The sequence below is a fragment of the Gadus chalcogrammus genome, chromosome 3 (genome assembly GCF_026213295.1).
Source record: "Gadus chalcogrammus isolate NIFS_2021 chromosome 3, NIFS_Gcha_1.0, whole genome shotgun sequence".
NCBI classification, from domain to species: Eukaryota; Metazoa; Chordata; class Actinopteri; order Gadiformes; family Gadidae; genus Gadus; species Gadus chalcogrammus.
In genome coordinates, this window is record NC_079414.1 from 23,994,842 (window position 1) to 24,010,639 (window position 15,798).

At 43.1% G+C, this 15,798-nt stretch overlaps 1 protein-coding gene across 6 annotated transcripts in view; it reads left to right on the forward strand.

The window, feature by feature from the left end:
* The first annotated feature begins 178 nt into the window (after positions 1–178).
* pds5a (PDS5 cohesin associated factor A) overlaps positions 179–15,798 on the forward strand; it is a 32,523-nt gene continuing 16,903 nt past the window's right edge. For 2 of the 6 annotated variants that reach the window (XM_056586849.1, XM_056586852.1), the window contains exons 1-12: positions 179–312; positions 1,183–1,335; positions 10,538–10,741; positions 11,424–11,510; positions 11,620–11,717; positions 11,992–12,118; positions 12,848–12,928; positions 13,220–13,360; positions 13,831–13,946; positions 14,126–14,220; positions 14,644–14,789; positions 15,574–15,725. In XM_056586849.1, the coding sequence (XP_056442824.1) occupies positions 1,222–1,335; positions 10,538–10,741; positions 11,424–11,510; positions 11,620–11,717; positions 11,992–12,118; positions 12,848–12,928; positions 13,220–13,360; positions 13,831–13,946; positions 14,126–14,220; positions 14,644–14,789; positions 15,574–15,725 (1,361 nt within the window). In that variant the 5' untranslated portion in view covers positions 179–312; positions 1,183–1,221. The other 4 variants (XM_056586853.1, XM_056586855.1, XM_056586850.1 and 1 more) reach the window with 3 other exon arrangements.

Below are 15,798 nucleotides of genomic sequence, written 5' to 3' on the forward strand. Positions count from 1 at the left end.
AAAAAAATACCCCCCCAAGAACCTACCAACATAATAACCAGCAAACCAATGCTCCTATATTCCGCGTTATAATCATACATTACAACATCATCTTATTTTTCTACATGCCATCAGGTGCTTGCATCTCTGTTTCGTCGGGCTCCCGCCACATCTGTTGGGTGCAATGCCCTTGGCAGACCGACGGGGGCGCTACACCCCCAGTCTTTGCACACAGATCATTCGAACTGCATTGACTGAAGGGAGAGAGCTTTGTGCCGAAACTAGAAACCTTATCTGTGTCAGACAAATGAATTAAAACGGGCCACTCAAGAGGTAAATATTTTAAACGATTACTCCGAGAATACCCGAAGATTTATGTTGTCGCTGTGTACGCCAACTATGTTCATTTTTTAACTATGAGGGTGTTCAAAACGAACCGTAGGGACAAGTTGTTGGTCAGATGAGGGCTCCGGGAGGACGGTAGCAGTATGTGCCTGTAAACTAGCGGCGGCAGGAAGCGATGTGTTGAAGTTGAAAAAAGACAGAAACAAGTAAATTAGCTAAATGCTCCTGCTGAACAAAGTGACGGTTTTGGCCAGAAACTGCACGATTGAACCAAGAGAGGAGTTTTCTCAATCCCAGTTCGTATACTTAAGTTGTACTCCGTCCTAGCGTTGTAGCGGCAGGGCTCGGTGTGATGGGGATCTGTGGAGAGCTCGCGGCCTAGGCCACCATGTATGCTAACCAGTTAGCTGTGGCGACTAGCCGCTAGGTAGCTAGCATCATCTGCTACTCTACTGTGTAACACTCCCGCAAAATTGCTTACAATTTCAATGCAGCTAGCTCACTGGCCGTCTTATTGGCTAAATGTTTGGTATTGTGGGGTTTTATCCGAGGACACTGTTCGAGTGCTTGTGCTGAACTAAACTGGCGTTCTGGTTTGTGTACCTTAATGGTGTTTGTTAACGTGAGCGTTGAGTTTATATCGAGCTATCTACGTTAGCATGGGGACATACGTACAATACTAGTTTTATTTTAGCTTCGTTCCAACACTTTCTATCGCTCGAGATTGTATTATGTGGAACTGTGTATTTGGCGTTATTACGAGAAAATACACATTGGATATTACTACTTGTTTGCAAATAAGGATTTTGTGAAGTGGGATAGGTTTGTTGTCGTGAACTTTTGTTTTCTGACCCATAGAGGCCAGTAGAAGACCGTCTGGAATATACACAAACAAGCATGGAGTTTCCACCACAGCAGAAACCGGCGGGGGACGGGAAAATTGTCTACCCACCGGGAGTAAAAGAGATTACGGATAAAATCAGTAACGATGAAATGGTCAAACGGTTAAAGGTAAGTTAACAACTCTCTGTGTGTCTGCTACAAGTCAAGCACCAACCTATCACTGTTTCACCAAAGTTTCCAGATGGACGTCTTCCATGAGATGTCAATACCCTGTTGCCAATTTATTTAAATGCATGATCTCACCTACACCTTCTATTGCGGTCGGTTCTGTATGGATTTCACACCTTTTTGTTCCATGAAGACATTTATATTCTATAGAAGTGCATGTTATTTATATAAATGGTGAATGATTAAACGTGTTAATCAGATGCAATGCATATCAACCTACATCGAACAGTGTTTTATGAGGTGTAGATTTAAGATGTCTATGGCACAAGCAGATAGTTAAATCTAGCCCAGAAAAAAAAAGGCAAGTCATTTTGTCCTGTTATGGGAAAGAGCTTGAACAAGACAAAACTGTTGCCAACAACTGGTTTACTCCAGCTCCAAAGTATTGCTTGTGTATGGAACTTTCTTTTCTCTGCCACAAACTTCACAAAAGCACATTGAAACACAGTATGCGACACGACAACTGCTTTGCTTGGTAGAATCCATCCTTGTGATCAATTCTGCTGTCAGTTGTTTTCCAAACATGTCTATTTTTATTTTTTATCTCCTGTTGCTTTACATCAATGTGGGCACGAATCATGTGGCAATGGTTCTACCAAAGATGGAAGGAGTTTTGGTCAATATCTTTATCCAATATAAACACAAGAGGTAATGTGTCCCCTGTAGGGTCAGCCTGGAAGTTCACAGAGAAACCGTGGCACCTGCTGACCCCATGCAATCACTCAAAGGCCTGCATTCTTGTATCATGGGGAAAGTTGTCACTCGTTTTTACAAGACTCAAAAATAGATAGTTTCAGGACTCTGTTGTTTACAACATGAAACAATTTACCACAGTCTGAACCTTGTATGGATGCAGCGTGTTTTTCATTCTGAATCCCATGCTGAGTTTGCAGACTGCTCTTTCTTTAAATATAGTAATTATGAAGGTTGGTCCATTTGCCGAAGATATACTTCTGAATGATGGACTTGGATGAACAAGCCTAATCTTCCAAATGGTATTTGTTATTCACATGCCTTGAATGTTCAAGTGTTTTCCCACATGGACACACAGGGCGACCAATCAGGACGCAGCTTGTGCTTGTTGAGTTTGTTGTTGTTTGTGTAGTATGTTGTACTTCTAGATTCAAGATATTATCAGTTGCTGAACGATATAACATGCAGGATTATTCTTTACCACCATTGTTGTAGTTTAGTTTGTTGTTTTTCTAGTTTCAGGCCAGTATAATTTGCTGAAGGGTGGAACATGTATGTTTAATCTTTACCACCATTTGTTGTTTTGATCCACTTCATTATATAAGCAATTGCTAGCAATTGTATCCTCCTGGATTTGGTTATTTTGCAACCACCTATATGCATTGTGAGACAAATATTCTTTAAAGGGAAGATTTTATATTTTGTATTGTTCTTCGGCATTGAATGCTGAGAATATAGATGGCGATGTCCAGTGTCCACATTCATGATCCTTCGCATCCACATCTATTCCAAATGAGAGAGTAGGCCCAATCCCATTTCTACCCCTTACCCCTTCCCCCTCCCCCTTGTTTTGAAGGGGGAAGGGGTAAAATGGGAGGGGTAGAAATGGAAGGGGTAGAAATGGGATTGGGCCTTAGGCCCAATCCCATTCTACCCCTTACCCCTTCCCTTTAAAACAAGGGGGAGGGGTAGGGGTAAGGGGTGGAAATGGGATTGGGCCTAAAACACATATTTTTGGATTATACTCAAAAAGTTGAACGTGGTAACATGAACATGAACCAATAATGAGGTATGTTGCATTAAGAAGTATTGCAGTGAAAACTGGTCTACCCACTATCTTAACTGCAGCAAGTAAATGGAGACCTGTTGTTTTAAACAAGTTACCGGCAGTTATGTCTTGTAATGCAATTGCCAGCACACTTTGAGCACCACCATTAACCTGGTTTCTCTTTCTCTAATAACGTGAGTGACTCACCATCGCTGTATGAACTCTGCTTGACTTGACAGCATTTCAAGTAGAAGTGACCCCTCTAGCTCTAAATCCCTGATGTAATCTCAGCTTTTTGATTATTCTGGTCTGTAATTACAGACATTTAAGGTTGGAGTAGGGCAATGGTTCCTCTTCCTCAGCTTGTAATATCAAGTACCAAAGTGACAGGGTGGCATTTAAAGTTGTATTTATGCAATTATGAATCTCTATATACTGCTGAAGGTAAGTGTAGCAAGAGGGTAGAAAGTGCAACAAGTGATAACGAGTAAGATGCAGACGCGAACGGCGTCAAGAACTGTCGAAAGCCACTGTTCAAATGTGGCCGAGCTATCGGAAACAACAAACGACTCGTGTCAGGAAAGATGCAGACCACAGTGATGATGTTCTGGCTGCCACAGCGGAGAGCAGAACGCGGGAGAGAATGGTTTGAGTGTGACGAGGCAGAACAAAAATAACCGAACATCAATGAGCAGCAGTATACACAAGTAAGGCCCTATGTTCTGCTCGTGGCACAGCAGAACTGCACTAGACCTCCCCCACACATCTAGCCGGCTCTGCTGTGCTTTTGCAATGGAGATTGCAATGGAAGTGCTATGGAAAAGTTTTGATGGGGTTCTTCATACCGTATTGTGTATGACCTGTAATTGTTACTGAACATTCATATGATCGTGTTTGATAATGTATCAACAATGTGGTGTTGTGAATATTTCCTTTTTGTGCTGTGTTGGGGCCATTGTGTTCTTCAAAGTGTAAGTGAACCCCCCCCCCCTAGATTCCAACTGAGCTTTTTTTCTCCTTTAGTTTTTTGGGTTGAGTGTTCTAGGAATGAGAGAGGGAGGGAGTGTTGTCCCCATGGCAACGAACCACGGCAACTATGTGATACTTTTTCTTAAATTTTTTACCTCCGTTTTTTGTATTTGCCACTCTGCAGTGGTTTACTTTAACTGTCCCAGCGCTCTCAGGCGCCCCCATCAACGTCAACCGCTGCCCAGACAGTGTCCCGTTGTCGTGACGTCGAGGGTCAGACTTAAAGGCACTTTGACGTAACCAAAAGATCGACCCCAGCGTCGGGAGTAGAGTAAAATGTTCACAGGGAAAGGATTTTGCTCTTGTGACGTTCTTATTTCAGAAACTGTGATAGAATGGCATCCATTACTTTGTTGAAGATTATATAAGACTATTATATTGCCATGTTTAAAACGACGGCAAAAAAGAACACCTTCAAGCATGGATCTACTATTAACCTCTCAGTGTTGTGATGAGATAATCTGGCAAATGACCATGGGTCATGCTTGGTGTTTGGATGCATCTTTAGATTATCCGACACTCTCCCTGCACTGTCCCCGTCAGTTGGATACACTGAAAGATGTTAATCGGGCCGGTGTCAATGGGTTGTCTGTTTTGGAGAGGTTCACCTGTGGGTGTGTGGAGAGCAGGCCAGGTCTCTGTGCCCGTTCCCCCCACTCTGCTGGCTTGCTGTTGAGGGAATGCTTCTGTCCTTGGCAACAGCTCCTTTCGCTCTCACTGTCGTATATATTTAATTTTTTTATATATAACAAGGACTACTAGTACTAACCACCACACACACACTGTAGTAACTAATGTGTTACTATAATGTGGTGCCCAAATAAGGGGTGCTGCTTTTTTCTGGAGATGCCTTACTAATGAGAAAGTATTATACTTCTTCATTAGTCGGACGTCATTTGAATATTGTGGCATAACACAACATTGAATGCTGCTATACCTTTGATCCAAGTCCCGTCTGGCTCTTTTCGTTCTGTCAACAGCTAGTGTTTACACAGAAAATGAGTTTTAGATTATGTACACAATGTTCAACTGCTACCAGTCACAGTTCAACCCCTGAACAAAAACTAGATGGTAAAGGCTTGCTAAAGCTAAACAACTACAATGCTTTTTCTGTTTTCCCTCGTACCGTTCAGCAGCTGCGTTTCTTGTCTCTGAACATAATTCTTCGCATTTTAAAGTCGCCATCAAATTACAATGAGCCACATCATTTTGGCTTCATTCCACCGTCATTAGGGCTGTGTTCAAAAAATCGATCCGCGATCCGATATCGATTCATGCTCAAAAAGCACGTCCCGATATCGATCCAAAAATGTCTGGATCGATCTTTAATTAATAAAAAAGAATAAAAAATAAAAAATTAAATAATTTTAAATTTCAAATAATACTTGGATTTTTGTCTAAAATAAATACTTGATTCTTGACTCTTCTCTCTCTGTGTCCCTCTTACACGTACACAGATACAATCACAAACACATGGAGCTGTTTTGTCTATGGGACAGTATTTATTTGCATTATGTCTGTAAATAGATCGATATCGAATCGGATCGGATCGAATCGGATCGTGACCTTATGAATCGGAATCGGATCGATCCAGGAAATTCGGATCGATTCCCAGCCCTAACCGTCATACAATTGAAAAATGTATAGCAAAAATGTCTATTGGATCAAAATATAAATGGTACTTCATACACAGCTGATGTTGTCTTCTTAGTGGTGACAGCTTTAAGGAAAGTTGCCTTCAGTCATTAATAAGAAAGCACCCCGCCCATATGGGAGAGCACGATCCTCTCTGAAAGCGTGTCTGTAACATAATGAGTGCTCACTGATGTGAGCACACATCCATAACCCCCGTCCCATGTACTTCTATTGACCCCAGGCGTAAAAAACACAAAAATAGATAACACTGCTGTTTTGACTCGGCTTGATTTGACTGATTAAGTGCATAATGCATTGTTGCAGGTAAGCGGCTTAAACCGTGGATTCACTCAAAGCAATATGAGTTGACACGAGAACCAATGACTGCTTGAATATATAGGCTGCTGGATTCAGATCAGGAGGATCTGAATCCAATTGAGCCCTATATATATAACTTGCAATTTAAAACCTAAAAACGTACCCGTGTCACAAATGCAGTCTCAGCAATACTTTGTCAAGCCATTGCTTATCTAGCGTCCTAAAGCTGCGCTATATAGGCATTGCTTCTTTTGAAATTCAAAGGCCATTCCTTCCTATACATCTCAATGCGTCCCTCTGATCTTCCCACGAGATTGATACAAGATTATGCACTTTCTGGCTTTCCTTTTTTCAGACTTTTTCTCAGTGGTATTGCAGCCAAAGGTGGAATGAGAATTTTCTTCCCTCCCTATAGAGACACATTTCTGGGAGCCTTTGGGGGCACCAGGGTCTAAATTAAGTTACAGAAAAGTCCCTGCTCAGAGGGTGTTGTACTTTCCAAAGTAAAGGGACTTTGGGGGATGGGCTTGCAGCGCTGAACATCTCAGATTGTTCATTTTATTATTAAGCATTTCATTTGGGCCATTTACAATTGCAGCCGCAAATCAACAGTTTTTTGTTCACTTCAACATGCATCAAATCAGTCCTCTTATTGCATCGATAGTGGTTATCTACATCCATACACCTATTATTATCGTCATTACATTTATATTTAGGGCAATTAGCAGAGTCTTTTATCCACAGCGACTTACAATAAATATATTTGTTGAAGGTTTAACAACATATCGGAATAGAATTCCATGCGGAATAGAAAAGGTGGTGTAGTCCGCTATAATCTACATGTATGCACTTATTCAGATTTGGTTATGGGTGGGTGGCGCGGCTACTTTTTAACTTAGAGAGATGGCAGCTGCAGTAGTTCGCAATTGGTCCGTCTGTACTTTTATGCAAACCGAACTACACCGCTGTCAAGAAAAGTGAATTTTTTGCCTGATTCACGTCTTTCTTCTTACTCCACGAGTAGTCCGGGTAACTTATCAAACCCAGGGTGTCCGGTTGCTAAGCGACGTCAACGTCTTTTGGCAGACTATTTCTCTGCTGATCAACACTACGAATGGTAATTGTAAAAAGACACGCGTGTGAAGATATTGTTTTGTTTAGGCAAGGAACCGTGTAATAAGCGGGATAATGTTAGGACGTCGCCGGTCATTATCGAAAATAATACCCTTCAGGGCGATGCAAGACACCTCTGCTTCCCGTCGGGGTCCGGTTCGCCCTGCCGGCGTTCTGTACAACATTATCCCTTACATATATCATGTAAGTCCAGACCAACATAACGGTGCATGAGAGACATACGGACGAACGCTTACCACTTTTGTAAATGCCATATATACAGTACATTTGGAATGCATGAAAGGAATAGATCTATTCACTTCTGATTCGTTATATACACTCCGTATTTCATTTCTCCCGTCTTTTTCTCCACAAGCCGAGGACTGTCGGCAAGCGCTTCCGAACCTGTCGCCATCTCGTTGTGTCTCACTCTCATCCGCTCAGTGAACTGCCTGCTGCTGCTGTGTGCGAGCTGAGGGGCCCGCCCACTGTCTAGCCCCTGCGTGCAAGGAGTATGACTGAGAGTTGATGCTGCTTGTGTATGTGCAAGTCCTTTCGTTCAAAGTATTTTTTTGCTTTCATATTTTCTCTTTTTTTTTTAATAAAGGTATATATATATTTTTTTTAATCTATACTAAAAAATGTGCGTATTGTTTTTTGCGTGAGGGTATCGTGATACCTCTCTAGTATCGGTATACCGTGCAACACACTAATATGATATTTGTTGTATGTATTGATAATTTGTCTCGATAAAATTAGATTCAAAGACCAACGTTTACTTGCACTGCTGTTTAGAATATAGATTGCTTTTGATAAAATTACGGTTGTATGGCAACAGTTTTTGTTCAACCGGCCAACTTCCTACTTTTAGTTTGCGGGTATGCACACCAGTGGCGGCTGGTGGATTTTAAAGTGAGGGAGGAAGGACTGCACGCTTGCTTGCCATTGGCCTGCTTGCACTGTTGGTGTATGGTGGCATAAGAATGTGAGACCCAAGTTGTTTCAGACTGTTTTGGTGAACTACAAAATAGCAGGGAGGGATAATTATGTGAATTGATGCAATGAACCATTGGCAGCATTATACTTTGAAAGCTGGTGGGCAGCATGTCTTGGACTACAAGGGCAGAAGGAAAGTATGCAAAGCCAATCAGTCAAATCAGGCCTACTCTTGATTTGTAAATTTAAATAAAAAACTCGGCCTATCATTGGGCCTATTGTTGCCCTCAATGACTGAAGCTATTGGTTGTAATTTGGCTACGTTTATTTTCATCTACAATTGTTTTAAGAAAAATGAAGACACAAGACCGAAAGTGATGCCATTTAAAATGCATCATGCTTTGAATCATTCGCTAACATCCTTTCCAAAATATCTTAACAGAACGGTCCGAGTAACAACAAGAACAATATTTCACAACTATTTACATGGGCTGTAAGCCTAACATTGTTTGAGGCAAAGGTGGATGTTAATGGATGTTTCAGAATGTTAGTCATGGTGATAAGCCAATTAAGATTGAGGGACTTCATTTGTAGATCAAGTCAATCCTCCCTGCGGGCTCGGCCACGGGCAGCCCGGCCGCGGGCAACGGAAACGCCAATATAAGCAAACCGAGCCGCACTGTACCGCAACGAACAGTAGCGCACCACTCGGTGGAAAGAAGGCATATGACTGAGCGGGTTCGTTGGTCCTCGTAGCCTAGACTTGAGGGGAAACTCCTCCCTCCGGGCGGTTCCACAGCCAGGGGTCCTGCTTATTGGTTCATAGCGCAGCCAGGGCTCCTGCTTATTGGTTCATAGCGCAGGCAGGGCTCCTGCTTATTGGTTCATAGCGCAGGCAGGGCTCCAGCCTATTTGTGAATAGACGTAGGCGGGATCCAGATCCCTTAGCTAGTCACACCCACTCAGAGGAGGACTTTCCCCCTCTCTTCCATTGAGGCCCATGTTATTCACCGGCCGCCAACACTTTCGGGGAAATGAATGGGAGTCAAAGGAAGGCCGACGGAGAAACGTCCTCACTGAAGTAATTGTCAATAGGCGACGGGGGGTTCAAATGTCCCTTGGCCTTTACCCAGGGAAACCAACATTAGATAAACGAAGGCATTAAAGTAGTCATGTAGTCTTGTAGTAGTCTTGGCGATCTAAATTTTTTATTCTCAACAATGTTAGGGAGGATCTTCCTCCCTCTCCTCAATGGAGAAGCCTCCACTGATGCACACCTACTTATTATAATCGCCCTCAACCGCAAAATGTGCTTCACTACAGTGTTTAAAATCGAACTCCATAATCCTCTTAATATATAGGATATTTTTGATGAAAGTTGTTTTTTTCTCATAGTATTTATTGATTTCTCATGTGCTCCATTCGTTTTGTGCCTGATGTAAAGGGGCTTTTATTTGCTTAAACTTCCGGGGTCTTTAGACCACGGTGGAAGCGCAGAGAACGGAGCAATGTAGCACTTGGGAATGGAAGTTCCAGGTCATTTTTGGTGGAAACAAGGTTTAGGATTGTGAGGTAATTCCATCCAGTTCAATGGTTCTTCTTAAGCACCCAATGCTGGTGCATGTGCCTTCCCATCTTTCATTGCTTGTTCAAGCTCTCTTGAGATGATTGGTCTAAAACGAGTAAATATAAATCTGTATTGTCACTCTGAGAAACTAAAGTAATCCTCTTATGGCCTATTGGGTCACTGTAGATATATCATTGTTCAACGTTATGTAGTGAGGACTTTAAAGGTGCAACATTTACGATAATTGGTTTAACATTCCAAAATGAACAAGATTGTGACAATGTGTAGGAAAAACAGTTGGTCAGTGACGTTTATTGCAGAGATATTAACTTAATTTGGCCTTTACCTTCCCCCGTTATTCCACTTTGTACCTTAAGAGGAGACTGCATGAAGTGGCGTATTATAGCCGTAATATGTTACTATCATACCTAGTCACATCATTTGCTACCAAACATAGCATTTGTGCACAATTGATTATGGTGAATTTGTGTATTTCCTTGTTTCTCGAATGTGGCAACATACATTTTTCTGGTAATGCCCCCCCCCCCCCTGCCCTGACAAATGAGCAGTCTGGCAAACTTTAAAACCCCACGTTGAAAGTACATTATTGAGCTCTTTTCTTAGCCGGAGCTTTTTAATTCACAAACAACATTAACAACCATTTCTCAAAACAAACCAAACTGGCCATTGATCTCCATCTTGAAATACTCTTTATGTTCTCTACATTATTTGCTGGTTCACACATACACCTCACCCTCCGTCTCTCTCGCTCTCTTTCTGTCTTTGTGGCTGGCTCTCCCCAGATGGTGGTGAAGACCTACATGGACATGGACCAGGACTCTGAGGAGGAGAAGCAGCAGTATCTGGACCTGGCGCTGCACCTGGCCTCAGAGTTCTTCCTCAGGAATCCCAACAAGGACGTGCGTCTGCTGGTGGCTTGCTGCCTGGCGGACATCTTCAGGATCTACGCGCCGGAGGCTCCGTACACGTCCCACGACAAACTCAAGGTAGGGGCTGCTCGATTATGGGAAAAAAATCATAATCACGATTGTGTTGGTCAATATTGAAATCACGATTTTTCAAACGATTATTTTTGAGTTTGAAAAGGTGTTGTATTTATCAGCATGCCTCTCCCGAAAAAAAAACATTGTAACTGAGAACTTTGAATTTTCGCCTTAAAAAAACACAAAACGGTTAAAAAATGAATTGTTCCAATCTAAAATAATATACAGATATGTATCCAGCTGTTCTGCCCTTTCTATAAAACATTTAAAAAAACAAAACATGATTATGTTAATGTTGTGATTGTGTGACGCTAAAATCTCGATCAAAATTGGATTAATCGCCCAGCCCTAACTCAAGGTGACACAGCCTCTCCCAGCTGCCATGCGTTAGAGCACAGAACCCCAGTGGGGTTTGGGTTGGCAAGGACTTAGTGCCTGCTGTCGATCGCTGTAAAGGTCATTCATTTGGTTTTTGTTATATAATGGTTATCTGACTAATGTCGACCATGAAGCGCAGCAGGTCGCTGTCAAAGTGCCGGCTGACCTCCTAATCCCATCTGTTGAACTAAGCGCTTTTTCTGAAGACTGAAACCAAATGTGCTTCTGAAGTGAGCAACCTACAGCTCAGAACTGAAGTTGATGAAATGTTCTGTTCAATTCCTATTCTATGTCTCCTTCTCGGTAGGATATCTTTCTGTTCATCACCAGACAGCTCAAGGGCCTGGAAGACACCAAGAGCCCCCAGTTCAACAGATACTTCTACCTGCTGGAGGTAATGAGAGGCAGGCCTCTGTACCGGGGTAGTGTGACGAAAAGAGGGTTTGTTTGTGAGGAGGAGTAAGGTTTGGAGTTATCTTCCCCATCTTTGTGTTCTTCTGCAGAACCTGGCTTGGGTGAAGTCATACAACATCTGTTTTGAGCTGGAGGACTGCAATGAGATCTTCATCCAGCTTTTCAAAACACTCTTCTCAGTCATCAAGTAAGCACCAGGGTCTCCTTTGTACTTAAAACAAAAGCTTTTGTTCAACTCTTTGGTTTCACACTAAGTGTATATATAGATTTGAATGAGAAATATTTAAATCTGTTTTCATCATGAACTAGGGAAGAATTTGCATGCAATTTGTTCATGCACGTGCGTTGTCGAGAATTGTAAGGATTTCACAAGAATCCCATTAGTACCTTGGGCGTCTTTACTGTTTCTTTCCTAAGCCTATTACGGTAGACGTGTCTAAAACGTATGCCTGTCCTCACAGTAACAGCCATAATCAGAAGGTGCAGATGCACATGATGGACCTGATGAGTTCTATCATCACGGAGGGAGACGGCGTCACACAGGAGCTGCTGGACACCATCCTTATAAACCTCATTCCTGCACACAAGGTGGGCATTCCAGAATTCACCAAGCGCAGATAAAACGGGCTGCTTGATGTTGACGTTCAATACAAATATTTGCTTCAAGGATCCTTAAGAAATTAATAGTTTTGTATTTTTTGGCTGCTTGACAGAAAAGGCACATTTAATCTCTGTGGGCTCTGGTAACTCGTTGGCATCTGTTTTTATTCAAGACGGACTCAATTATTCGTTGAATAATAGGCGTTAGATTAATGGACGATGAAAACCATCGTGGGTTGCAGACCTGAACCCTCCGTCCCGGTTCCTTGGCACCCAAGGTGTCCCTGGAGGGTGTTTGTCTCAAACACGGCACAAGGACTTTATGAGATGAAGTACCGTATGAAAGCTGAGACTGGAATCAAGTTTTTTCTAGACCTTTTGCTATATCGACCCAAAGGCGGACACAAACGATGAGGAAACGGGATACATCGCCGTCAGCTGTATTGATAATTAATAGGTCTGGATTGAGATATTGATTTGACTCTTCCAAAAGCGCTGTTGTGGCAGTACCTGGGAGAGGATGTCGACGCAATGTGTTTAGGGTTCGAGATGCAATCCTGCATTGCAGAGGGCGTTGACGCCCTAATAAATGGATGGCTACCCATTTAATTGTGATTGCTTGTAGTCCTTCACCCGCACTGTCAAGGCGCCTTGCCAAACGTCCACATGCACACACAGGATCAGAGGCACTCACCGGTACCTTCCTTTCCACCGCAGAACCTGAACAAGCAGGCGTACGACCTGGCCAAGACGCTGCTGAAGAGGACCGTTCAGACCATCGAGACCTGCATCGCTAATGTGAGTATGGCCTGGAGTCCTACCGTGGTGTCCGGGACACTCCCTCCTCTGTGTTTACCCAGCCCATTGGCTAGTCCACGTCCCAGGAAACAGGATTAGAGGAACCAACACCAGATGCACCACTGCCACTATTTCTGTTAATAAACAATTTTTCTTCAATGTCTGCTTGCGCGTTTAAAGACATCAACCAAAGTCACAGGAAAACATCAAATCACTTTATTCAAACCACCAAATGATCTCACTGTGTGTCAAGACGAAGGTCTTTTAATTAGTTTGTACCTTTCCCCTCAGTTCTTCAACCAGGTTCTCGTGATGGGCAAGTCGTCCGTCAGTGACCTATCGGAGCACGTGTTTGACCTGATCCAGGAACTGTTTGCCATCGACCCCTTGTTGCTGACCTCCGTAATGCCTCAGCTGGAGTTCAAACTCAAGGTAACACTGCTTCATATGACATGAGCACACTGGCTTTTTGAGGGTCTGTTTCATTTTTACTTCGACCCATTCAGAGAGCTATTTAAAGCTGCACTATCTAAGGCTTCCCCTTGGCAGCCTCTAGTGGCAGGAGTTGTAGCTACAGTTATAGTTATATCATAGTTATTTCATTTTACGAAGAGCTTGCATTGCATTATCTTTAAAGTTGTTGGAGTGTGGCCATTGTGTCACTGGCTTGTTATGTACTGTTTGTGTACCAGTGTTGGTAATAACGCCGTTTAAAAGAACGGCGTTAAGTAACGCCGTTATTTAAGCTGTAACTAGTTACTTTTATTATAGAGTAATTCAGTTACTAACTCAGTTACTTTTTGGAACAAGTAGTGAGTAACTATAACTAATTACTTTCTTAAATTAGCGTTCCCAACACTGATGTGTACCGTATGTTACGTCCGTATTATCCTCCTTCTTAGAGCAATGACGGTGAGGAGCGTCTAGCCGTGGTACGCTTGCTCGCTAAATTGTTTGGGGCCAAAGACTCGGAGCTGGCCACACAGAACAGACCCCTCTGGCAATGCTTCCTAGGACGGTGAGACCACGCACACACACACGCACAGTTTAATACATTACTTACTTTGCTTACATAAAGGATTTTTTTTTAGATTTCCTAACATATATTCTTATTTAGATTCAGTGTGTTTATGTTAGTGGCTGGTTATGATCGGATAAGGATATGATTTTGACATGCTTCTACGTATTCCTCTGCAGGTTCAATGACATCCATGTCCCTGTTCGTCTGGAGTGTGTCAAGTTTGCTAGCCACTGCCTCATGAACCACCCAGACCTGGCCAAAGACCTCACAGGTGTGTGTTTGTGTGTGCATGACTCTTTTCCATCCTAATCTTGCTATAGGGCTTGTGCATTGCAACGTCGCACTGCAATCACCACCTCCATTTTGGAAGTACAGGAGAACAACAATGTGTAGTAGTAGTAGTAGTAGTGATTAATTTCGGTAATTTAATTATGAAATCATGTCGGTGAAATTGTTGTGTTTAATGCTGCCACATTGTTTCTCAGGCGAGACGTGGTAAACAAAGTTTTGATTAGCCCAGGATACGGTATATTTTCCTTTATTTGGGATTTAACATCTCTTGAGTACTCTCAAAACTGAGTAGGATTGGCAATAAAAAAAATCCCATGATGCATTCTGATGCCCTCTCTCAACCCTTGGTGGTTCTGTGAGCTCCGGGTCGATTAAACGGTGTCTCTTCGCCCTGTCCAATCAGAATACCTGAAGGTGCGCTCACACGACCCGGAGGAAGCCATCCGCCACGACGTCATCGTCACCATCATCAACGCCGGGAAGAAGGACCTGAACCTGGTCAACGACCAGCTGCTGGGCTTCGTCCGGGAGAGGACCCTGGACAAGAGGGTGAGGCGCCGGCGTCGACTCACCCACATGAGTCACTCACCCCCCCCCCCCCCCCCCCCCGTGTTCTCACACTGATCCATTCAGGGATCGGAGGAAGTGTTTCCGCTACTTGAGTGCAGCGTATTGACAGTCCACTCTTAAGTGCTTTCCGTTAGCCCTGGTTCCCGACGTGGGAGGCATAAGGATTATTTATCAAGTCTTAATATGTTATCATATTATCCCTTTGAGCTTTGGGCTCTTTTGTAATGGGCCGCAATGAATCAATGAATGTAGACTGTGGGTCTTGGCTTTGTCTATAAATACCATATGCCTTCTTCTAGGGCTGGGAATCGATCCAAATTTCCTGGATCGATCCGATTCCGATTCATAAGGTCACGATCCGATTCGATCCACGATTCGATCCGATTCGATTCGATATCGATCTATTTACAGACATAATGCAAATAAATACTGTCCCATAGACAAAACAGCTCCATGTGTTTGGGATTGTATCTGTGTACGTGTAAGAGGGACACAGAGAGAGAAGAGTCAAGAATCAAGTATTTATTTTAGACAAAAATCCAAGTATTATTTGAAATTTAAAATTATTTAATTTTTTTTTTTTTTTTTTTTTTTATTAATTAAAGATCGATCCATACATTTTTGGATCAATATCGTGCTTTTTTTATCGATATCGGATCGCGGATCGATTTTTTGAACACAGCCCTACCTTCTTCTCTCTCCCTCCCTCTCTCTCCCATGGTTCCCTGCCGTCCTCCTGCTTCTCCCGCTTGCCCGGCTACAGTGGCGCGTCCGCAAGGAGGCCATGATGGGGCTGGCCCAGCTCTACAAGAAGTACTGCCTGCACCACGAGGCCGGCAAGGAGTGCGCCCAGAAGATCACCTGGATCAAGGACAAGCTGCTCCACATCTACTACCAGAACAGCATCGATGACAAGTAAGCGGGCCGCCGAGCACACCAGGCCGACCGGGACGGAGAGTCTCAGTACGCAGCACTAGTGGGGATTTTG